Below are 26,475 nucleotides of genomic sequence, written 5' to 3'. Positions count from 1 at the left end.
CCCATTCATTATCATGAATGGCCCCACATAGCTGGTTAGTAAAACACGTTATGCATCACATAAATATTTGCAGCAATTAATCAAAGGCACCAATAATCTACCAATTATTCAGTCCTTATTAATTATAATCAAGTTTTTTAACCTTAAAGGATTTGTAGACCTAATCAAGAGTTCATGACTAAAAGTGCTCCCACTTAAACCAATAAATTCATATGCTTTACTAATTTTTAAACATAAAAATGTATTTCTAGTCTAACCGGAAACATACAAATTTAACTAAAATTTAAAGCTCATATAAATTTATAATTGAATCCACTTATTTAATTTATTTTCAGTTGAATTAAACGAATTTAAATTAATTCAAGGTTTTAATTTTAGTAAAATAATTAGTATAAATTAAAATTTATATTAATTATAATATTCAAAATTAAAATCCGAGAAAACAATTTAGATTAATAATTTAAAAGTTAATTAAAATTATTTCCGAACTAAAAATTTCAAATTAAAATTAAAACGAACCAATCGGGTCAAGACAAGGCCATGGGCTTGCGCCCATGCCTCGTCAAGTCCAACAAGCAACAAACCCCTTGTCACTCGATTGATCGTACCGCAAAGCCCAAGCAACAACGCACCAATGCGTCAGGCCCAGAGAGCACGCTTGCGCGTAGCCCACTCGCCCATCGCCTTGGCGCGCTGCTGGGCAACGCTTGCTGGACAGGCCAGCCAACGCTGCCCGCGTGCACGTTGTGTTGCGCTTGTCGCTGTCTTGGCTACTGCCTTGGCGTGCTGCTGGGCGAGGCAACGCACGTTGTGGCGCAGCATCCACCGCTGCCCACGCGTGCTTGCCTTGCTCGCTGCACTTGTTAGCCCATCGCCCCACACGCGTAGCACACAGCCCCTAGGCAGCCATTGCCTTGTGCATGCCACGCTCGTTGCTCGCTGCATTTGTACCGCGTGGGCGACGAGCTCCCTTGCTCGTCGTCGCGTGCCCGCACTATACAACACCCCTTAAGGGTAACACGTAGCTTCCGTTGCTTTGTGCGTGCAACATTTATGAGCGAATTTTATAAAAATTAAAACTTTTAATTTAAAATTAATAAATTATATTACTTTCATATTTATAGGGCGAAAAATCGAAAATTTATTAATCAATTAATTTCCGGTTAACATGGATTCAAATCTAGGTCATAAAAATTTAAAATTTAACATAAATTAACAATTTTTATGGTGGTTTTTAATCATGGGTACCTAATTAAATCAATAATTAATGATGAAAATCAAATCAATTCTAAATTATTCGAATTTCAACAAATTAATCATAATTACAAATTAGGTTGTATAATTAAGAAGTCTAGGCATTCAAATTTGTTAAACGTATACTGTAGGTCAATCAAAAATTCAAGATTTATCAACAAGAATCGCAAATATTCAATGTAACATCTTAAATCTACAAACTTTTCGTTCGAAAAACTAAAACCTCCGAAAAGTCATAGTTAGGCTTCGAATTTGGGAATTCTGGTTCGTCCGAAAAGTACTATTTTTGTCAAAATTTTAGAATGCCTTATACATGCGGAATTGACACAAAAATCACTCGATTTCGTTGAGTAACGAAGAAATTGCAGAAAAACTGCGTACATATTAATTAAGTAAATGCAATTTGCAATTAATTAACAATTAGGAAAATTAATCACCCCTTTTTAATTCTTTGCAAATTTGTTAAATTTAACCATGTTAAGCAATTTATAGATTATGCAAATAATAATAGGCTCGTGATACCACTGTTAGGTTATGATACATATGAAAAACATAAATCATGCGGAAAAACCTAGATGCCAGGATACATATTAATTGCACATAATTATATAGCATAATTTAGATGCATACACTTTGTAGCGTGCCTTCCCTAGCTGCGCCCGAACCGAACAAGAAAATGTCTTTAGGACTCCAAGTGTCGTCCCTCCGTAGATAGTCCACAGCACGTCCGGATCCGCCTTAAGATTGACCAACTAGAATCGCCCTTAAGGTTCTATAATTTTCGGCTAATAGGGCAAGTAATATGGCTGATTTTTCTACTTAAAAATCCTAGCTTTTATTGTTTGAATACTTGAAATTGTATATCCATAAATTGTGAACCTAGGCACCTATTTATAGAGTTATGGAAAAGGATTTGGAATCCAATTAGGATACCAATTTGTTTAATTAGAATCTCATCGATCAAAACTCTATTTAAACAAATTCTATCTTTATTAGGATTAGGATTTAATCATAGAACGAATTCTGATAGCTTAAGGATTCGTATAACACGCACACGAGCACCGCACGAGCCCCGCACAGCCCGCGCGCATGCCTCGCGGCCCACGCGAGCTGCACGGCGCCTTGGCCCAATGCTCACAGCCCATTTGCTGAGCGCGCGCGCCATGCCTTGCTGGGCCTGGCCTTACGCTGGGCCTGGCGAGGCTTTGGCGTGTGTTGATGCGTGTGGCTTGCTGGGTGACGGCCTGGCTTCGTGCTGGGCCTTCGTCTAGCAAGTCTCGTCCGATGCTAATTCGTACGATACGCTTCCGATTAAATTCCCGATTCCAGAATTCATTTCCGATACGAACAATATTTAACATTTCCGATCCCGGAATTAATTTCCGTTTCGAACAAATATTTAATATTTCCGTTTCCGGAATTATTTTCCGATTCCGATAATATTTCCGATTCTGACAATATTTCCGTTTCCGGTAATATTTCCGATTCCGGTAATATTTCCATTTCCGATAATATTTTCCGATACGTACCATGTTTCCGTTTCCGACAACATCTACGACTTGGATAATATTTATATTTCCGATACGATCCATATTTCCGTTTCCGGCAATATCATCGTTTCCGGAGTATTCATTTCTTGCCTTTGACGATCTCAGCTCCCACTGAAACCAAGATCCGTCGATTCCGAATATCCATAGATGGATTATTTAATGCCATTAAATACTTGATCCGTTTACGTACTATTTGTGTGACCCTACGGGTTCAGTCAAGAGTAAGCTGTGGATTAATATCATTAATTCCACTTGAACTGAAGCGGCCTCTAACTAGGCATTGAGCTCACTTGATCTCACTGAATTATTAACTTGTTAATTAATACTGAACCGCATTTATTAGACTTAACATTAAATGCATACTTGGACCAATGGCATTATTTCCTTCACTAAATGTAGAACATGAGAACCTAGTAAACAGATATACATATATACATTTTCTAAAATTTCAAGCTACTGTTCTAAATTTATTCAAGCATGTTCTAAAATTATTAAACATCTTACAGATTTATTCAACCATGTTCTAAATTTATTAAAGCATGTTCTAAATTTATTAAAGCATGTTCTAACTTTATTCAAGCATGTTCTAAATTTATTCAAGCGTGTTCTAGCTTTATCCACCAGCACTGATTCGCGGCCTTCCTCGCTAGAACACCCGTAAAATCCTGTTTGATTTTGTTAAAACTTTCGCGGTAGCTATTGAAGGCATACGAAGCGTGATCTCTAACCGTGTTTAGCAAGAAACAAGGCTAATTTTTCTGAATCTTAATACAGTCTGCTCATCCTTACCCACAAGCCCAGTCTAGTGCGCTCTGAAACTCACTGTCAGGCTCATTCGGCTGAGTCGACTCGCTCCATCTCCACCGCGGTCTCTCATTCTCTCTCCACCAGCAATCACCAGCACATCACCACAACCGCTGATCTGAATCGCGGCCACCAAAATTGAAATAGATTTTGATTTTTGAATAGAGAAATCGATTGAAATCGATTTTAGTTTTTGAATTGAGAAATCGGTTGAAATCGATTTCGATTTCAAAGAATCGATTGGAAATTGCCGATTGAATTGATTTTGTCGATTGGAAATATAATCACCGGATGGTGGTGGCGAACTGCTAGCGGCGATTGAATTGATTTTGCCGATTGATGGTGGTGGCGAAATTCTAGAGACGAGCTATGAGCGGCGCCGACAAGCTACGAGCGGCGCCGATGAGCTACGAGCGGCGACCGACGAGCGACAATCGCTGGATGTTGGTGGTGAAGAAAGAGAAATCTGAATCGAGAAGAGGAAGTGAAGAGAGAGAAAGAGAGAGGAATGGGAGAGATAGAAAGAGAAATCTGATATCCATTTCCGGCAATATTTTCGTGTTCGCTAATATTTCTATTTCTGGTAATATTACTGATTCGGATCATATTTCCGTTTCCAGCAATATCTCTGATTCTAACAATATATTTTCGATTTAGCTTTTTGATGATTTGTTTAGCTCCCACTGAAACCAACATCCATCATTTTCGAATATAACAATCTATTAGAGTATTTATTGAATATAAACACTTGATCTGTTTTTAACATACTATTCAAGAGTTAGTTGTGTCATTAATATTAATTTCACTTGATTTGAAGCGGCCTCTAGTTAGGCATTCAGATCACTTAATTGATATCACTGAATAATTAACTCGTTAATTAATCTGAAACACATATACTTCCTCCGTTCCGGAAATATCCATACTAACTATATTGTTTTTTACTTTGGTTTTTTACACTATTCACAATACGACTTTGGCAATTTTATGTGATTCGTCCATAAGGAAATTTTAGTCATGCTCGGTCATGTTAGATTCGTATTGATATTTATTTTCTAAATATTAGTTTTTTATAATTTTTACTTGCACACGATTTGAGATATTAAGAGTCAAAGTAATGGTTAGAAGAGTAAAAGTCAACAATTGTGCGATATTTCCGGAACGAAGGAAGTATTAAACTCCGTATAATTAAATACATTAAATGCATATTTGGAGTAAGGACATATATCCTTCAAAAATAACATCTTAACATAAACTACAATGGCCATTTACGACCCTTAATGGCTCGTTCAATATCGTTTTTTGTTTGCAATTTTCGATTTTTTTATAAAACTAAAAACCAATATAGGATAACCACAAAAAGTTGTTTCTGGTTTTTTTTATCACTACAACATATAGGATCAAAGAGGGCAAGAAAAATCGCCCTCTTTGATTGAAAAATCGCCCTGTTAAGCTATAAGGGCGACTTGTGAATCGCCCTCAAGGTCGCCCTGTTATAGCCGTTGTATTAGCTTTGCAGGGCAAACATTAAATTTCGCCCTCCTTGGTTGAGATTTAACAGGGCGCCATTTTTTGCCCTCTTTGTTAAATTCAAGGAAGGAAACAATGCTCGCCCTCTTTGCTTACAATCAAGGACGGCATTGTACATTTTGTCGCCCTCTTAAATCATGTCAAGAAGGGCAACTGTTTTGCCCTCTTTGTTCAAAATCAAACACAACAATAACATAAAGTCGCCCTCTTTGATAATTATTTATTTAAAAAAAAAAAATCTGATGATTAGGCAAGAACCTGAGATAGGAAAATGCAGAATTTCATAGATCATTCTAGTTTATACCATTAACTATTACAAAATATTTCTTACCACTTCATAAAGCTCTTAAGAAAAACTCGCAATCCAGAAATATGGCTTACTTGGATTACAATTCACTGACATTGTTAGAACTTTCAAGACATGCACTTAGAACATAGATAAGATAATATTATAAGCAGCTGTGATGTGGACCAGCTTCAACTTGCGTCTCCTTAGGAGTGGAGTATCTCCAGATGCCCACCAAAGCACTGCCGATGATTGAGTGACAAACACTAGAGATAGCGCAAGGAACTGCAGTCCATGGATTCCCAAAATGCTGGTTTACAAGAACTGGTCCAAGTACCGAATTCTGAAAAGAAAGAATAAAAAAAGACCGTGATTTAATTGTGCAAAGAAAACTGTAGAAATGAAGAAATTAGTAAAAACAACAGTCCTTATGATTAGAAAGTCTGCATTTTAAGACCAAACGACATTTTAGATGAAGGGTCTGCATTTTAAGACCGCGGGGAATTCAAAAGTCCCTATTCAGGCCCATTTTAATAAATAAAGCACATTCTACCTCAGCCGAGCTTCAAAGCTCTTACATTACTAGAGAAACTTCAGTACTACAGCAGGGACAATCTACCTTTCTAGATGGAGGGGAAACTACTTATTTTGACAACAATTCTTGACAACCCTTCTAAAAGTTTTGCCTCTGCCCTTATCTTTTTTTTTCCGTTTATTTTATTTCACAAATTCTTATTTACATGAGTTGTACGATAAATATTGTACACCGAAGTTAAAGTTGACGTAAAATGCTTAAAAGTCACGATCAGGCCCGGCCCTGAGCTATGAATAGAGGGGCGGTCGCCCTGGGCCCCCTGTTGGCCCAAAAAAATAGGGGCCCCTAAATCTAAAAAAAAATACAAATTTTTTTTTTATTTGCCCACAAAACTAAAATATCACGTGACTAAGCTAGTAGAAGCTCTAAGCTACTCTACCTACAAAACTAAAGATCTCACAAACCCATATTCTCACGCATAATCTGACATACAGACATGCTCCTCTTTTCCAGATTTCTTCATCTTCAACGGCTGAAAATCAATATCCTTCGGTTATTGACTATTGATAATCATGGGTATAATAACAAAATTATTTGGGATTTTGATTGCATATCTTCAACGATTCAAATTATTCCTTTGGATTGCATATCTCCTCTATTTGCATCTCCTCTTGGTGTTTATCTGAATTGTTCATAAATGATGGTCCATGGCTGAATTCTTCAGGTTGTGTTTTTGGTTTTGAAGTTGGCGGGATAAATGAGGGCATACCGAAGGATGAACACTGAAGTGGCTAGTGACTTTAGCAAAAAGGGCCCCAACTTGACATCTCGCCCCGGGCCCTCAAAAAGTCAGGACCGGGCCTGGTCACGATTATATATGTAAAAGTTATCTACTTTTTAGTAATAAAAATTTTCATTTTAATGAAAAATATTTATTCAAAATCACTAATAATGTATAAAATTAATCATTTAACACTTTAAAATGTTTATCTATTAACTTTTTTTTAAAGTATAAAAGTTAGAGAAAACTGAGTAAAAGTTAGAGAAAACTGGATTAAAGTTATGTTGGTGCACAATAAATTTATTGTACAACTTGTGCACGCAAGACCTTTTAATTTTATTTTACCTTTGTATCAACTTACGAGTACTGGTTGGTTCTTCGGAGGTACTTTATCCCTAAGACAGAGATTCCTACAGTCCTACTGACCTCCACATAAAGAAGCCCCTACCTGGATGTGTATTCTACTAAGTAGTGCAGAACTTTCAGTATTAGATGGAACTGCAGTTCAATAAATAGTGAAAGAAGACTGTTACTTTCACCACGAGGGTCAACATGAGCGATGCAGAATGACATTACCAGAGACATCTACTGAAAGGCCCCCAACTGGGATCTTTCCCAAAGTGTTATTGTGAGGGGGTCGAAAAAGCACGAGGCTAATGCGTGACCTCGTCCCTCGTGGATGTGACGCTTCTTTTTGTCAAATCAAGTGTAATTGGATTTCCTGTGAGTTTACACCCAATTGACTAGTAATATAGGAGTCGCCATTCAGTTTTTAACGACAATGAGAAAAACTGACAAAATCCGGTTATCGTGACATAAAGGGAGTGCAATTATGTTTGACCATGACGGCCGTAGGTTCCCTTGTGATCCCTGGTGTGGGGATCTCTCAACGTACACCCGCAAGGTAGAGATTGAGGGTTCGGGGGACTGTAACTACCGAGAGGAGTACTTCGCTCGTCGATAACTCCAGAGGCAGGATATCCTTACTAGCTCAGCATAAATAATTGAAGGAACATGCGTTAACTATTAAACTAATCTGAGTTGATTTTAGCAATATGCAACATATAATACTAGATCGATCGTGATTATCTGATTTAAAAGTATTAAGGGACCTAGCATGATAATCCAATTTCCCAAAAATATTATATTTGTTAGGCGTGGTAGAACAATCAGATTTAGTTAGTTTAACAGTTCATAAAAAGGGCGAGGAAAGCAATTAAATCATCGAAAAGGGACACATTACGACGCACCCTTGAGAGGTGCGTCACGGTTCTCAGAAAACTAACCACTTTGACTTTGCTATTTCTCCTTTTTATTTAACGAATCTCAAATTATGGGACAGGATACGTTCTGTTCGATTTATGGATCGATTGCGACAGAACGTGTGAACAATTTCGCAGCGTGAGGCTTAGGCTAAGGGTTGGAGTCAATACTCAGAATATGAATTGTGTGTTGTGTTGTTTTTCACGTCGAATTTGGGGCTGTATTTGTAGGGGAGAGTTCGTGGAAAGATAGAATTGCAGAGTTCTAATCCACAAAGAATTAGGAAAAAACACGTACCCAGGTATTTTCAGCGCCCAGGCCTGGGCGCCGAAGATTTGGGCGCCCAGAGCCAGGCGTTAAAAATAGGGTCTAGGCTGTTTTCTTAGTCAGATTCGGATTCCTGAAATCCGTAGTGTTTGAGACTTAATCGAGTCTTTTAGTGCGTATCAATTTCATGACGAAATGCATCTGGGCCCGTTACGAACTCTAGGCTCGTTAGGATTTTAATTAATACGTAACTCTTATTTCCGAATCATATTAGGAATAGGATTCTCGCAGTTTTCTTTCTCATTTAGGATTTATGTTGGAGTGCAATACCTAATTCTGATAGGTTTCTATCTTTTATGACTTGCCACTTTTAGAAGCTACCCTTTACGGCAGTTACTGTTTTTAGCAGGTTTCCATAAATAGCAGGTTTCGGGTGAAATGAAAAGGGGAATTGAGATTCGTTTATTTTATAGGAGATGCGTTGTCAAGTGGAGATTTACGCTTTCATAATCGAACATTTCCCTTTCGGAAATGGGGACAAAAGTAGGTGTCTATAGTTATCTATATGTCTTCTCCTGGCTCATCCCAGTTTTAACTTCACATAGTGATTTATCTATAGAACACATGCAGTATTTGGTATGAACTTGTCCTAACAAAGCTACATGTTTATAGCCAGTACTTGTAATCACTCAACAGCATGGAATAGAAACAATACCACATATATTGTTCCACTTGCGATCATATAAGAGCAAAATTAATCATCGTAATACAAAGTGATGCAGTACACAACCAAATAACAATAATGATAAACAAACCATGATAATGATAGCCTGATAGAAGCCCAGTCTACCCAGATTTAACCTCAAATAGATAATGGATCAGAGTGGAACTTTTGCTGCGAGAGAACAAGTATCCCCCCATTTCAATTTTCAGAATCATATGAGTTAATTTTGGCAGCATCTCCCCATAAAATTATTGTATTTACCCCCCTTTCCCACAAACTTATATTCAAAGTAATTTCACTTAATATTAGAACTTACCTTATTTATGTCAAGCCAATCTTGTCCATGATTAACTGAAGTTTTTGTTCTAATTCTTGTTGTTTCTTCTTAGCCTCCAGTTTATGAGACTCGAATTTGGCTCTGATCATGCTATTTTCACTCTGCAAGTGCTCCACATTAGCTTCTAGCTCTGCTCTCCCTTTCTTCCCATCCTTGGACAACACCGGATTGCCTTTACCTAACCCACGTGCATAACCCGAACGATATCCAAGCACTTCTTTTTAGGCAATATCCAAAATAAGATTGTCAACTCCATTCTCTCTGACTTCTTTCTCATATAAAGCCTCATCGTCAAACTTCCCATTTTTATGCCTATGGTAATAAAACTAAGAACATAAAAATTTACAAAAGGGAAAAAAAGATGCACTGGACATAAAAAATCCGATTACCTCTTTGACTTTTCCCATAGCTTCAAATATATAGGATCACCATTAGCTTCATTGACCTCCAGCTCATTTTCATGTAGATCACTTCTGCCTACTCCGGTTTCTGCCTCAAGTTTCTAGGAAAAGTAAAATGATAGTATTCAAACTAGAAAATTAAAGTACACAAATGAGTAAAAAAACCAGAGAGGAATTTGATTTGAAATTAAGACTTCCAGAAGCTCACCAATTCATAAATTATCCCAGCGGTTGATTTGGCACCACATGTTGACTTGATCTTCTTTGAAAGAGCATTCGCCCGATTCTTTTCACTCTTTTCCTTAAATTTACAACATTAATATATTGAATTAATAAAGTTATGATAAGGCTAATAGTATAATCATATTCACAAAACTTACCCTCTGTTTAGGAAGGTTCCAGTAATTATATATAAGCCACTTCCATTGGTTAAGGTCTATAGTTGCTGGACAAGCACGTTCTGCTTCTTTCAAACTTTTGCACTTTGTAAAATGGTTAGCCTTCAACCTTTCTCTCCAATGCCTAAAAAGGTTAGAGCACTGAATGTTTATCGATTTTACAATGCGTGCACCTTCACCGAAGTCAAACTTTGCCTACAAAAAAAGTGATTGCATTAATAACATAAAAAGAGAAGAGTATCAGCTAACAGGACTATAACTTGAAGTTACTAAGAACCCAACAAACGAGAATCAACAAAATTTGTGGGGGGTTTCATACCAGAATCCTAATATACAACTAATCTATTGCCTCTTCAGGCATATCATTCCATCTTTGAACATTAAGAGAGCATATTTCCTTCACCCAATCAGCACATTCACCCACAAATTGGTTTGCATGCTCACCCGCAACAGCTCCCAATGAGGATGGAATATGAACCTTAACCTTTCCTGGTTGGGTACTTCTCAGTTTTTTATATTTAAGTGCTCTACTTGGACCTCGAAAGGGACCTAAACAAAAAATACCACAAATAAAATAATTCAGGGGCAAACCATATCAGAACCTGGGAATTCATAGTTTAACTTAGACTGTCACAAAACATTTCAGCATTATGCACACCCGGGTTGAGTTGGTGCTTAGTACCAGCTTGCACTCGCTACCTTCTGCAGGGACAAATAACATAAGCAAATTGGTGTTGGAAACAAGATGGTATCGGATGCCAAAATAATAGGCTCTTAATGGAGCAGAAATAAGAAGATAATGGGGGGAAAACTGACACTTTCACCATCCCTAGGGCCAAATGCATTTATTCCAATTAGCTGCTGAGTTATACCATTATACTCCGTAGTTCTAAAATCAGAATTCCATCTTCTTTCAGACAGTAGGTGAATAGGAAGCCACTGAGTAATTTCTTAAGTAGCTTAAATCAGAATATATAAAGTGGAAATTTATGAACTTCACTCGGTTCACTTACATGAGATCGAAACCAATCAACTAGACTTGACTTTGGCCCATGTATAGTGGTGTACTCTCTGTACAACATACAAGTGTTAGTGCACTTCTTGACACTTTTAATAAAATAGTTATAGAAAAGATGATAGCTTACCCTATGAATGGTTGTACTTCTTGACAATTCATCAGAACATACAATTGAGCTTGCTTCCAATCTAAAAAGCTTAATTGCTTAAATGTTCTTTTGCCTAGTAGATTCCCCTTCTTTTGGAAAACTGATAACTTAAACACCAGAGATTGTTGCCTATCCATGTCATTTCTACTCATGCGATTGAACCTAGTCTCAATCCCATTTAGATATCTAGATATAGAGGAAAGACATTCTTCCATTATGCGTGCATTAGCTATTGAGCCTCCTGGTTGTGCTTTGTTACTCACAGTAGGTTTTATCGCGTGCATTTCCCTACAAGCGGTAACCATTACACAACATGTTGCAATAAAAAAATAACTTCACGTATCAATATAAAAGGAATAGCTTTTTACCTTTCAAAACGATATTGCCAACGATATTGCACTGGGCCAGCTATCTTTGCCTCATTGGCCAAGTGGATTGGAAGGTGGACCTTAATATCAAAGCAAGCCGGAACAAATACCTTTTCAAGCTTGCAAAGAGTAATTGCAATACTCTTTTCCATCTTCTCCAACAGACCAATTTTTAGAGTGTTAGAACACAATTGCTTAAAAAATAAGCTAAGCTCAACCAAAGGTTCTAGCACCTCCTTAGGTAAGATACCTTGAAATGCCGGTTTAAGCAAATCTTGCAAGAACACATGACAATCATGGCTTTTCATGTTTGAGATTTTTCCATCTTCCATACTTGCACATCGAGCTATGATAGAAGAGTAACCATCTAGCACTTTAACCTTCGACAAGAACTTCAATACTTTACGCCTCTCTGTAGATGTCAGTCGATATGGTGCTCTAGGGATGGCATATTTATCACCTATCTTAATAGGAATTAAATTATGATGCACATTCATCTCCTTCAAATCCTTTCGAGCTTTCAAGGTGTCTTTGGTCTTAATAGGAATGTCAAGTATTGTTCCTAATATACTGTCACAAATGTTCTTTTCAATATCCATGACATTTAAGTTGTGTCTTATCAAAAGCTTACTCCAATAAGGAAGTCTAAAGAAGATGCTCAACTTCTTCCATTGGTCAAACAAGTATCGATCAGTTCTCTTTCGCTTCTTTCCAAAAAATCACATTGGGGACACCATCAAATGCCTCTAATATCTCATCCCCTGACAAAGGAATCGAAGGTGGTCGTCTCTCCTTTTCCCCATCAAAAGATTTCTTGTCATTTCTCCACCTATGATCTGGTTCCAAGAACATACGAGTTCCTTTAAAGCATTCTTTCGATCCATGTTTTAACCGCTTGTGCCAAGTATGCTTATGACATGATGGGCAAGCAAGTTTACCACAAGTACTCCAACCGGACAGATTTCCGTAAGCCAGAAAATCACTCATTGTCCACAATAGCTGCCTTCGTATTAAAATTTTGGCGACTATGTGAATAATAAGTTTTCACCCCAACTTCCCATAACTCTTGAAGTTCATCGATCAACGGCTCCAAGAACACATCTATATCATTTCCAGGGGACTTTGGACCAGGAATTAAGAGTGATAGCATGATGTAAGGACTTGCCATAGACATCCATGGTGGGAGATTATATGGCACTAAAAAGACTTGCCATATATTGTACTTAGTGAGTAAATGTGCACCAGGATTGAAACCATTAGTTGAAAGACCTAATCTCACATTACGTGGATCTGCTGCAAAATAAGGAAATGAATCATCGAGTTTCTCCCATGCCTTTGAATCAGATGGATGCCTTAATACATCCTTATCAACTCGCTTCCTATCCTTATGCCATCTCATGTGCTTAGCAATTTTTTGAAGACATAAAAATCCTTTGAAGCCTAGGAACTAAAGGAAAATGGCGAAGAACTAGGCGAAGTATTCTAGGAATCCGTTGTGAATTCCCTTGAGATTCCGAAAATGTGACACTATCATCAAATTCACCACTACCTTCTTTCCATCTGGACTCCTCACAAGTAGGGCATGAATCAGCATTTTCATCCTCCTTTCTATAAAGAATGCAATGATTTACACAAGCATAGATCTTCACATAATTCAACCCAAGATCTTTTGTGTACTTCTGAGCTTTACGGGAGCTCTTTGGAAATTTAGGATCATAATTATGGCCTTATGTAACGCACTAAGCAGCAAAAAAAATGACTTATCAGGCCAATGTCCACTAACCTTAAGATGTAAGAGAGTTACAATGAACTCCAACCTTGAAAAGGTTTTACAACCCCAGAATAATTCTTCTTCTGCATCTTTCATTAATCTATAAAACTTATCAGGAATTTCGGCATGGTCTTTATCCTCTTCATATCTATCATTCAAATTCTCGGGCTTGTGGCATCATCCACCAAAGCAGCCATCTCCTCTGATACGAGAGGATCTTCATCATCAAACAAATCACCTTCCTCCTCGGACATTTCCAGGTTTCCCATGTCAAGTTGTTCTTCTCCATGGAATATCCATGAATTATAGTCAGGATCCATTCCTACTCGGAAAAGATGAGCCCGCATTGTCTCCCGATCATGGTCGATGTAATTTCGACACTTCAAACAAGGACACCTTTTCTTAGCCCCGGTATTAGGGATTGTGTCTTTAAAAGCAAAATCGAGAAAATTTTTAACACCATTTCGGTAAGTTGGTTGTAGGCGATTTCTCAACCCTTGTATATGCATCCAACTCCTATCATTATCCAGGTTGTCTAATCACCAGAACATATACTATACTAGTCATTCAAAGAATATGAAACTACTGCAAACTTGATCATAAAATAACATGAACGTACATCAAATTATATAAAACTACTGCAAGCTTGATAATTATATAACATGAACGTACATCAAAGAATATAAAACTACTGCAAGCTTGATCATAAAATAGCATAAAATAAATAATTTGATGAGGATAAAAAAAAATTGCACTTTGGCAAATCCTTCTACAACAAGTATGGCAGAAAAAGACCATCAATACTTATGAATCTAAGCACCATCATATTTACTGATCCTTGAAGTACAACAATCCATCTAGTTAAATAAGAACTAGTTAGACTAGTAGCGTTCTAGTATTTCTAGCTCTATGATATTCTATTATTGTTTTCGTCCAAATGACGGATTTTAAACCAAATTGGGCTAAACAATCAAGCTTTAGATAACTTATGTGTTTGGTTAATTTTAAATTTTTGTTAGGGTTAGTTCTAAATTAAAACAGATAAGTACTACGAACTTCACTATTTAAGACAATTAGAAAAAAAAACTTTCACCATTACAAAACGTTTTAAAGAGATTCATAAGCCTCTCCATCAGATATGTTTCCAAAAAACGAAGAAGAGAATCATATATCATCGACTGTGTGGAATTGTCGATTGCTAAGTTATAATACTCAGAGAGCTAATTCTCAGGTTGCTGGTCTTTGGGTACTGCAACCTGTAGGGATTAATGCTACCTTTACTCAATGTGCTCAACTCTGTTTACAAGATGGTTTGTCCAAACAAGTTTTATACACTAACTAGTAACTACTACGAGTACTAAATTGAGTAAGGCAACATGACAATAAATACCAAACATCTTATAAAAAAAGACCATACATGTGATGAATCACGCCTTTAACGGCATCATTAACCTTTTAATCTGTAACCTGATCACAACTAGTTACTCGGTTATAAGCATTATGTTGTCTGTGTGTTCAAAATTTATACCATTGTAATCAATTTCGTTCACGTCAAAACAAGAAACTTGAAGAAATACCACCCTCAGTCAGTCAATCAGTCAGTCCTGTAACTTTGCTCTTACTATTGTGGTAGCAAAGATTTTAAACCTGATATGATGCGTCAAATTGGCTTCAAAACGAGGATATATGACGAGCTTTATGTGTTTCAGAGAAGTTCCATACAAGAATAGTAATAATCTAAATGCAAATGCCCAAAAATTGAATCCAAATGCAAAACAAGAGATTAAAAGTAATAATCTAATCTAAAAATAATAAAATACATACAAATCTTAACGAAATAAAGTAATCAAATTCGTAGAGTAAAAAACCTAATAAATCATGAATCAACGTTTGTGTAAGCATTAATTTCAGGCATTTTTTCAGATTCATCAACCCTAATACAAATTTCGATAAGAAGAAACGAATTAAGGAACTCGCTTGATTCGAAAAGCTGGAGTTTGAGATTTCGAAAGTTTATCTCTCTAAAATATCAGCAATCACAGTTAGTGACTCCTCGTGCTCGTATTGCTCAGTAGTGAGGCTGTACACAATCTACCAACAATAATAAAAATTCGAACAGTTTATTGGCGAAGGAATTTGAGGGAGAATCAAGGGAGAAGACCGTGAATAATCTGGAATAGCTTATTTGGGGGAATGGAATTGGGGTTTTAGGGTTTATCATTTAGGATTGGGGTTTATTTTTGGTGTTTTTCAAAATCAGGTTGGGGAAACTAATTTGGTATTTTTTTCATTAAGATATTTTATCAAATATGGTAACAATAAAATCGTTATTTATTTTACTCAAAAAAGGCGACACCATGTAACTCGCCCTTATTGTTACCATATAAAACAACGATTTGCTTTTCGCCCTCTTTGATAAAATGAATTGGGATTTAGGGGTTTATGTTTTGGAGTTTCTTCTTTCTATGTTTTATTATTTTCATAAAGTTATTTGATCAAGGAGGGCGATTTTTAAAACACGTCCTCGTATTTTTATCAAAAAGGGCAACCTCATATAAGTCGCCCTCATTGTTCATATGTAAGACAACAACAATAACTCGCCCTAGTTGGTCTGTTATTTAAAGGCGATTATACACTCGCCCTCTTTGCTCAAATAGTGTCGCCCTGCTTGCTCTTTGTTATTGTTAGTTATCAAAATTAACATGATCACTAACCATAACAATTTTTTGGTTCATGATTCAATTTAAATCAAATGACTATAAAAACTAAACAATCTAAAATTGAAAACTAACTGTAATACCGAAAAAAGCCCTAAATAGCCAAAATTGGAGGGGTTTTTTTTTATTATTCAAAGGAGGAAGCAAGCTTCAAAGGGAGGAAGTCCAAATACATGCCAGGCATGTATTTGCAAAAACATGCCAACTCCAAATAAAAAGGTAAATTTAAATGGTAAATATTTTTGGGGGGAAATGTAAAACGGTATTGTACACTTGTAAAACGGGGTGCTGACTTGGCATTGCTGAGTTGGCAATTCATTAGAAAAATGGTATTGGTATTACAAAAATGGTACTAAACTTTTTCTAAATGAAATTCATTTTCCTTAAATGTTACTCGTTTTGTACTAAATTTTATAAAGTGGTATTAATATCACAAAAAAGGTGCTAAATATTTTAAAATGGTATTCATATTACAAAATTGGCAGTAACGGGATCCAAGTTGGCAAACGGGGTTGACTATTCAACAATTTCAAAATGGATGGGAAATTACAAACAAGCCCATGGCATGTATTTCATAATACATGCCTGGCTGCGATTTTGACGCCCTCTATATAATTCCGGCTTTTCCCAAAAAATATGGTTTTAAATTCTACTCCATACAGTATAGTAAAGAAAATTAAAAGGAGAGTTGGTGTTGAAAAAGGGGGAGCGTGATTGTGGTAACGAGTCAACGACCAAGTTGGGGTAACAACTAACGAGTACGAGAGACCAGGAGCAGCCAGAAGCAGTTCGTTATTTCTCTCAAACTTTAAAATTGGGTTTTGAACTAACCAATGTTTCGAGAGAAAAGTTTGACATGTTGAATGTCTCTTTGCACAAATTTGTGGATTATGGATAAGAAAGCAAATCATTGATGAGGCTTTAAAAGAACAAAATATTCATGTAAAATAAATTGTCTTTGTAATAGAAGAACATGCGATAGCACATTTTTTAAAATATCAAAACTATAATGAAAAAACATTGTTGGCCTCATCGGCCATGTTCAACTAATATGAGCATATTTTCTTTATTAAATACAAATTTTTTGGAGTGCACAGTCTACTCCCTTCGTTTCTAAATAGATGTATCACTTAGATTTTTGTACTATTTACATACTAGTTTTAACTTGATCTTTTTATTAAGGATATGTTATGTTCACTTCATTTTCATTTATTTCAGGAAAAATAAGTTCAGTTAATTTTAGATAAGAAAAGTTTCGAAAAAATAAAGGTTGACCAAGTACAATTTATAATTAAAATAACTTTTGATAAGTTCTAATAAGTTCACATAAGTTGTAATAAGTTCAGATAAGTTAAAATAAGATAAATTCATGAAAAATAAGTGAAAATTAAGTGAATAAAATACACCCTAATATATACAAAATTATATGTTAAATATAAAATGTGTTGTTAGATTTGTCACGATGCATATTTTTATTGTCAACGTTTTATAGCATTTAGTAATAGACAATTTGAGATATTATTTGTGACCAAATTAAGTTGTATATTGGCATTTGACAAATATATTAGTTAAAATGTGAATTTATTCAGAAATGGATGGAGTATATTACACTACCTTCTTTTCTAGGTTGAATTACTCTTAGAAACTGTACACTACCCTTTTTTCCAATGTTGAATTACTCTTAGAAGCTGCCTATCTTGACTACTTGACTAGTCGAATCCTTAAAGAAGCATAGGTCATTGTCTATGTCACTTGGGTATATGTAATGAGCTCACGCACTATATATATATATATATGGTAAGTTTGTGCATGTATTAAAGTAGCTTTTAAAGACAACAAAAAGAAAAGACAACAAAAAGAAAAGACAGAAAAATTAGAAGAAAATGGTAGGAGCAGCAGCACCAGAAGATGTACACCCACAAAAAGCATTTGGATGGGCTGCCAGAGACACTTCTGGAGTTCTCTCCCCTTTCAACTTCTCTAGAAGGTATACATATGCTTCATCATCTACTTTGTTGTTTCTATAAGGTACTTCCTCCGTCTTTTAATACTCGCAACGTTTGGACTTTTGCCACTATTCATATAATCTACTTTGACTATTTTTAGTGCTTTTTATATAAGATAAAACATAGTCATGTGGGATCTTGTTAGATTCGTCTCAATGTGTATTTTCAAAATATTAACTTTTTATAATTTTTGCATAAATAGAATTTAATTTATAAATGATCAAAGTTGTGCATTGACATGCGTGAAACTAACGAACGTTGCGAGTATTAAAAGACGGGGGAAATATATGTGAAAATTATTAGGTGCTATATAGTATATGTACATAAAATTGTTTTTGTTTGAGTTTATCATCAATCATAATGTCTATATCGTCACGACTAGCCCCTAACCCTAATTATGCTTGCTTTATACATACGATGACAATTATTCAATGACGTTTTGACCTAGTGGTTAAGACCGAGAGTATGTGTACGATACATCTCAAGTTTGAATTCCCTCGATCCTCCATTTGTAATTTGTATAGGCATTGTTGTTCATTCGCACCAAAAAAATACGTACGCTGACAATGGTTGGTGGTCGTAACCACACTACAAGATATTGTACCATTAACGACGGGAAATCTCGTCGCTAAAGCCAATAATTGTTGATTAACGACGGGATTTCCCGTCGCGAACCCGTCATAAAATGAGGCCGTCGTTAATGGAAAATCCCGTCATGAACCCGTCATAAAAGACATTTGCGACGGTTGTTCCCGTCTTTGTTGGGTTGTTATCCCGTCGCAAAAGCCCTTTTTACGACGGAATTTTTACCCGTCGTTATTAGGTTGTCATAAAAAATATAAATTTTTGTAGTGCCAGTAAACTTAGTTACATACAAGGAGTAATATAATCTATGATATGATGCAACGTTGTAACGTACATAATTTGTGTAAATGGCACGTAAATTTGTAATGCCACATAATTTATCATATGTTGATGGATTGACAATGTTGTTGTTGTGTCCTTGTATGTGAATATTTGGTTGTATTTCTAACAAAATATAGAGGGTTTTTAATTTTGATGAGCAGAGCAACAGGAGATCTGGATGTGACTTTTAAAGTGTTGTACGTTGGAATTTGTCACTCGGATCTTCACTTCATCAAGAATGAATGGGGGAGTAGTGATTTCATTGATGCCTCATATCCTGCTGTCCCTGGGTAATTTACTTTTAATTATATTCCTGTTAGAATTGTTTATCCATTATATATTACCTTCTTTATTTGATCTACTAGTATAATATAAAACTACTTTTGACAAGTTTTAAAATTTATACTTTTTCTATGGTATGGTAAAATACTACTCCCTCCGTTTCTTTATGTTTGTTACGTTTGAATTTTTGCCCGTTTATTAAGGTATAATAAAGATTCTTTTTCTTTTTTATTAAAAAAATAAATCCAAGTAAAACCTCAATTCACTAATCATTACAACAACCAATAAGATTGTTTTATTTATCAAAATGAACCAATAATGGAAAAGCACAAAGATTGATAACTTAACATACTTGAGAAATTGTAAAGAAATTTAATGAGTTGAAAAAAATAGACCAATCTATATACCTAGTATTTAAAAACTCAAACCATAGTTACATATGTGACATTTGTCTACTTCTCCATCATCGATCTCCACATTTTCTCTTTATTTTTCTTTTTTGATAGACTTATAAAATTGTTATTCAATATTAATTGTATTAAAATTGAAAAAGCTAAAAAGTCACCCTTGGATATGAAAAATTAACAACAATTAGAAGACATCCATGATTAATAAATAAATAAATAAAATCACAAATCAATAAGTATTAGTGCTTACTCCACTTAATTAATAATCTTTTTATATTCTTAACTTCAAAAAACAAAAAGTACAAGAAAACTCCCCCCCTAAACCATCAACCTCTCATCTCCCATGCCCCCGTTATAAATAAATTTGACTATCAAATAATGTTACATTATATCTTTCACACAATCAACTACTACGTATATCAATATACATTTTTAGAGGTAATATACTTTTATTGCATTTTTCACATTTTTCATGACTACATCTTGATTTTTTTCTCATTATTTTTATTATTTTAATTAATAATAATTATTCTTTACTATTTTAGAATAACTTAAAATGTAAATCACATTATCATTGGCGTTGATTGTTATTCCTGATTTTTATTTAGTCTGATTTTAAAATAACCTTAATTAAAGTAGAAAAAGAGTAATAAACTTAAAGTGTTTCTACTTATTCTTATCTTACAATTAACCTTGTTTTTCTGGTGTGAAATGAGTCACAAGGGTGGGAATGAGAATCGATACCAGAATCACCTAGAAGAGGGATGAAAACTCTAATCAACTGAGCAATCTATCTCTCTCTACAATTATAACCTTGTGAATGTACCATAAAAAAATACGAAGTATATTTTATAATACCTAAAAATCGTTTGTCGATCAATGTAAGTTTTTCACACTATATATAATATCCCCGTGCATTGCACGGGTCAAAATGCTAGTTAAAATTAAAAGATGACCACAAAAAATGATAGTAGTTTATAAAAAGAAAGATTCTCCCACGTAACAAACATTGTGAAACACCCTAAAACGAATACGTAACAAACAAAAAGAAACGGAGAGAGTAGTATCCTTTAACGGGTTATACACAAACTTTTAATTTAAACCGTCTTATAGATATATAAGATTACAGACTTTACAGTCATGCTTTATAATCAAATAGTTATATTTTATGATTAGAAAGTTAATTTAACACCTATTGTCAAATTAAATAGTAATGCTTAAATAATTATGCTTAGTTAGTTATCTTTTTGTAATAAAAATTGTTTATTAGTTATAGTTCTGGTTTAATAGGTATGATTTATGTGTTAATAATTAGGAAGTGTACGTTCATAGACTAGGGCCTGTATTTAGGATTGAAGGGAGTATGCATATACTTCGTCCGTATTTATTAAAGCATACTTCGTATATTTTAACCGGTACGTAATTTTAGGAGAGTATGTTGAATTTATTAAATTAAGATAAAAATGGAGTAGTGGGTGAATTATTTATCGTAGTAAAAGATGATATGAGTAATTATGGGGAACATAAGAAGGAGGAAATATTAATATAATGGGAAGTGAGGACCATAACATGGCAAAAAAGGAAAGTGTATCCTTTAATAAAATACAGTCATTTATATGAAAATTATATCCTTTAATAAAATACGGAGGAAGTATACAATGTTATTTCGTATATATACAATGCTATGAATCTATAAATATGAGGAGTAGTACATAATACGATAATACTCCCTCCGTATCAAATTAAATTAATTAAATGGTGCATTTTTCATCATCGATCGTATTTATTAATTTGTGCATTTTCTATTTATGGAAATTTCCTCTTTCATTTAATAATTTTATAGGACGTACCTCACTAGTAATATTTTATTATTTATTCCTTATGTCTTTTCTCTCCTTTGTACAGTATACTTTAATATATACCCCACTATCTTTTATTATAATCGTTTATTCTTCATTTACATCTTATTTTAATCAAATAAACACACATTGATTAAACTACATCCCAGTCAAAGTGCACAAATTAATTATATACCGAATGGTGTAGTAGTATATATGTTACGTATTAAAAGAATGGCCTGTTATTTTCAGGCATGAAGTGGTAGGAGTGGTCACAGAAGTAGGAAAAAAGGTGCAAAAATTGAAAGTAGGTGAGAAAGTTGGGGTAGGATGCATAGTTGGATCGTGTCGTTCATGTGATAATTGTGGCAAGAATCTTGAGAATTACTGCACAAAGATGTTGCTAACCTATGGATCAACTTACTATGATGGAACCCCTACATATGGAGGTTACTCTGATATTATGGTGGTTGATGAGCACTTTGCTGTTCGTATTCCTGACAACATGGCACTCGATGTTACTGCCCCGCTTCTATGTGCTGGTATCACTGTCTACAGTCCCCTCAGGCACTTTGAGCTTGACAAACCTGGGCTCCATATTGGTGTTGTTGGGCTTGGTGGTCTAGGACACATGGCTGTCAAATTCGCTAAGGCTTTCGGGGCTAAAGTCACTGTTATTAGTACCTCACCTAACAAGAAGGATCAAGCTCTAAACCTTCTTCGGGCTGATTCTTTTTTGATCAGTAGTGATCCTCAACAAATTCAGGTATACTAGCTCTTAAGGCAATGTTATGTTCGACTTATTTTGACTTATTTCTAACAAATTAAGTTCAGATAATATAAGTTCAGCAAATATAAGTTTTTTCACACATTTTCACACACAAATAAGTTTATTTCAGACAGAATAAGTTTTTTTCAGATAAAATAAGTTCGGATAAGTTCAGTTAAGTTCAAATAAGCTTAGTTAAGTTCAGATAATATAAATTCAGTCAAAACAAGTCCAATAGAACGGAGCCTAAGCCACTTATATCTCGTCTTTTAGAAAAATCTGTCTAATACAATCCTTAAAACTTCCCTCTTTACGAGTTATAAACTCAAACTTTTATTTTTGTTAATTACAACCAAAACTTAATCCACCACTTTAAATTACAACCTACCAACAGATTCCGGCCAAAAGTGCCTGATAATGACGTCATATATGTGTTTACAATTAAGATGCATTTTAACAAAAAAAAAATTATAAGGTAGTTTTTCACCAAAACTCAATTTAATAATGTACTTTTTGACAAATTGGTGCAGACTTTTCGGGTAGAAACGGGATCTTTTACCAAATTGGCTACTTTGACATATTTATTTACTAAAGCGGCTACTTTTAAATTTTAATTCCCAGACTAGCTAAAATTTATTTACCAAAATGACTATTTTTCTTTAAGCCAAATCATTGAACCGATCTGGTGTTTTTTTTTTAAAAAAAAAAAATTTGTACCTTATTATATTTTTTGGTTTAAATATTAGTTATTTACAAATAATGTTACACAAGCAATAAGTGGTTTTATAATAAAGTGGAATACTTACCAACCGTATACACTTTGTAGAAAATCGTGGCCATACATATGCGGGTGGTGCGCGCAAAGAATACATGTAGGGCTACTTAACCTATGTAATAATTGATTACTGCTAATAAATATAAAAAATTCCACAAGATTTCCAATGACAGATAATATTACGTATTTACCAATTTTAAGAATTCCATAAAATCAAGTACTTCCTCCGTTCTTTTTTAAATGACACAATTATTTAGGCACGTTTGCCAATGCACGATTTCAAACATTAATATCTCTAATTGTGGATCGGAAAAAATTATAAAAAATTGATATTTAAATTATATTTACTAATACGAATCTAATAAGACCCCACACGGATATGTTTTTTCTTATGTATAAACGATAAAAGGAAGGCAAAGGTGTTTGTGTGAATAGTGTCTAAAACTCCATTGTGTCATATAAATAAGAACGGAGGAAGTATATAATTGAATAATAGAGAATCTAAGATATGTTTTCTCTTGTTTGCTTCAAGTATCTATCAAAAGTTGAAAATTGGGAACTCTCAAATCACACCAAGTAAAGAATTGAATGTAATTAAACATGAAAAAAAAACTTTAAATAAAGAGAAAGAAAATTACATACTTATCAATTTTACTCTTAGAATCTTCATTAGGAAAACATAAGGATTTAGGGATGTCGATTACTCCCTGTTAATTGAGTTGAAAATCGTTAAAGTTGCGATGTTGACCAACTTACCAAAACAAAAATATGCAAACCCAAAAAAATGACAAAATCCTAGCTAAAAAAAAAAAAGACTAAAGCGTTTCATTGGTTTTTGATTTAAAAGGTAAACTTTAAGCTAATTTGGGAATTATAATTTAAAATTAGTCGTTTTGGTAAATAAATTCGTCAAAGTAGTCGTTTTGGTAAAAGATCTGTAGAAACGTGTTTTTTCTGACCGGACTTGGAATTTGGTCTTTAAAATATGTATTGAGGCTATCAAAAGCCATACTTTTTGCCTTTTCTGGCTGGGTTGAGTCGGGCCATATAGTCGGGCTATAGTAGACCCGATCTAGTTTATTGCTTAGTACGTCATGCATTTTGGTAACGTTGTTTGGCCGTACTTGTATAGGAAGGTGCAGGGACAATGGATGGCATAATAGACACAGTTTCAGCAAAACATCCTTTAATACAATTGATCGGTCTGTTGAAAACCGAGGGAAGGCTAGTCATGGTTGGCGCCCCAGTCAAACCTCTGGAGTTACCAGTCTTACCTCTGCTTTTGGGTAAGCCCCTTTCCCCTAAAGTCCTGAACCCAATTAAGGGAAACATGTTTAATTGATACGAATTTATTGAACGGAAATTGTAACGTAAAGGGAGGAAGATGGTGGCTGGAAGCGGCATCGGAGGCGTCAAGGAGACACAGGAGATGATTGATTTTGCAGCAAAGCACGATATTAAAGCAGATATTGAGCTTATTCCGATGGATTATGTGAACACGGCCATGGAACGTGTTCAAAAAGCAGACGTTAGATATCGTTTTGTCATTGATATTGGCAACACTCTGAAACCTACATGAAAACGACTTCAGACTATCATTCCTTGCCCAACATCGAGCTAACATTATACTTATTATTCTGTAACTTGTACTAATCTACTCCCTCCGTCATTTCTTTTATTTTTTACGTTTGGTATCATGCACACGAATTTAAGCATAATAAAATAATATTTTTTACGGATTTTTCACGAAATACCCCGAGGTTTAAGTTTATATACCAAATACCCTCATTGTTTCAGTAATTTACCAAATACCACTAAGGATTATTTTTCTCGCAAGACTTAACCCTGCCATTAAGTGGTCGTTAGAAACTTTATTTCACAAGATGCCCCTGTATTTCAAAAACTTTATTTCACCAGATACCCTTGTGGTTTCTGATACTTTCACCATATGCCCCTATGGTATACAATATTACACACAATTTAACTTGACAACGTACAACAACACATTCGATGAGCAAACTGTTCATTCATCACAACTTATTCAATCCAATCAACTACAACAAAAACTTAACAAACCCAAAATATTTGAACACGGAGGCATCAAATTAAAACCCTGATCATAATCAATTACTATCGAATCATTCAATTCTACAAAACTAAACAATAAAAATCCACCATGAAAATAAATTCAACAGTTACCAAAATAAAAATCCAACCATTAAACCATAAATTGAATTGAATTCGGAAATCGAAGAATAATAAAATGAGAAAGTGAAGAACAAAAACCGGAAAAATGGAGAAGAGAATATGAAATTTATGAATTCTAATCATAGAAAACGAAAATCTAAACTCAAATTCGAACTCCTAATTGCTCTAATCTACCTAAATGTTGTTGCTGATGTTCCTCTAATTATGTTGTTGTTGTTGTTCCTCTAATTACGCTGTTGCTGCTGCTATCTTCGAACATAAATATGGGCTGCCAAACGAAAATAAGAAAAACAAAGAAGAAGGAAAAAGAATCAAAATCTGAAAAACTAAAATTCCAATCCTAAGCTACAAAATCTATTTTCTAATTTCTCTCTAATCTCCCCACCTCGGGCTGCTGCTGTTATACTCCATATATTCTTGCTGCTCCTCCGAACAGAACCCAACCCTCTTTTCGCAAAATCAATCAGCGAGCAGCTGCTCAGTGTTTTTGTGCGGGCCCATGAATCTGGGTATGTGCGGGTGCACGGCTAGGCAGAGAAGTTTGAAATGCATCATAAGCAGAGAAGAAGAGGAGAGATGGTGAAGGAAGGAGAAAGAGGGTGGTGGTTGAGGAATAAGTCGACGCAGAAAGTGGGGGAGTGGGAGAGTTGGTGGTTTTTGAGGGAAGAACATAGGTAGAAGGAAGAAGAAAGGTCGGGGTGTAGAATTTGAAGTAGGGGTAGAATATTAAAAGCACACTAACAGAGACTTAACGCCGTAAGTCATTAAGGATCATTAAGGGTATTTCATGCGAGAAAAAGAAACCTCGGGGGTATATAGTGAATTACTGAAACAACGAGGGTATTTGGTGAATGGGGTATTTCATTAAAAATCCGTATTTTTTAATTAAATAATAAAATATCATGAATTCAATGTTTGAGTATATTAAGGAATATATATTATGTAATGGTCTTTGTCGGTGAAGTTGTATTTAATGTGTTTAACCTAGGAAGCCCGTAGGTAGTTTGTACAATATAATACAGATTGTTAAGCAATACAAATCAAGGAAAACATAACCCTAAATTAAACTTGTCATGGTATCGGAGCTAGCAGCCTAGCAAACCCTACCTTACACTTTTTTTCTCACGTTCATCCT

At 34.9% G+C, this 26,475-nt stretch overlaps 1 protein-coding gene across 2 annotated transcripts; it reads left to right on the top strand.

The window, feature by feature from the left end:
- Nucleotides 1-17,978: 17,978 nt before the first annotated feature.
- LOC110776145 (probable mannitol dehydrogenase) lies at nucleotides 17,979-26,324 on the top strand. 2 transcript variants are annotated; one of them, XM_021980698.2, is made up of 5 exons: nucleotides 17,979-18,136; nucleotides 19,223-19,351; nucleotides 21,841-22,354; nucleotides 24,265-24,418; nucleotides 24,509-26,320. In XM_021980698.2, exons 1-5 carry the CDS (start codon nucleotides 18,033-18,035, stop codon nucleotides 24,709-24,711), a joined length of 1,104 nt encoding a protein of 367 aa, XP_021836390.1. In that variant the 5' UTR covers nucleotides 17,979-18,032; the 3' UTR covers nucleotides 24,712-26,320. The 2 variants fall into 2 exon arrangements, with proteins under 2 accessions (XP_021836390.1, XP_056696740.1); XM_056840762.1 differs by lacking the exon at nucleotides 19,223-19,351 and having other exon boundaries at nucleotides 24,509-26,324.
- Nucleotides 26,325-26,475: the final 151 nt, after the last annotated feature.

This window comes from Spinacia oleracea, chromosome 3 (assembly GCF_020520425.1).
Source record: "Spinacia oleracea cultivar Varoflay chromosome 3, BTI_SOV_V1, whole genome shotgun sequence".
NCBI lineage: Eukaryota > Viridiplantae > Streptophyta > Magnoliopsida > Caryophyllales > Amaranthaceae > Spinacia > Spinacia oleracea.
This window is presented reverse-complemented; position numbering and strand designations above follow the sequence as displayed.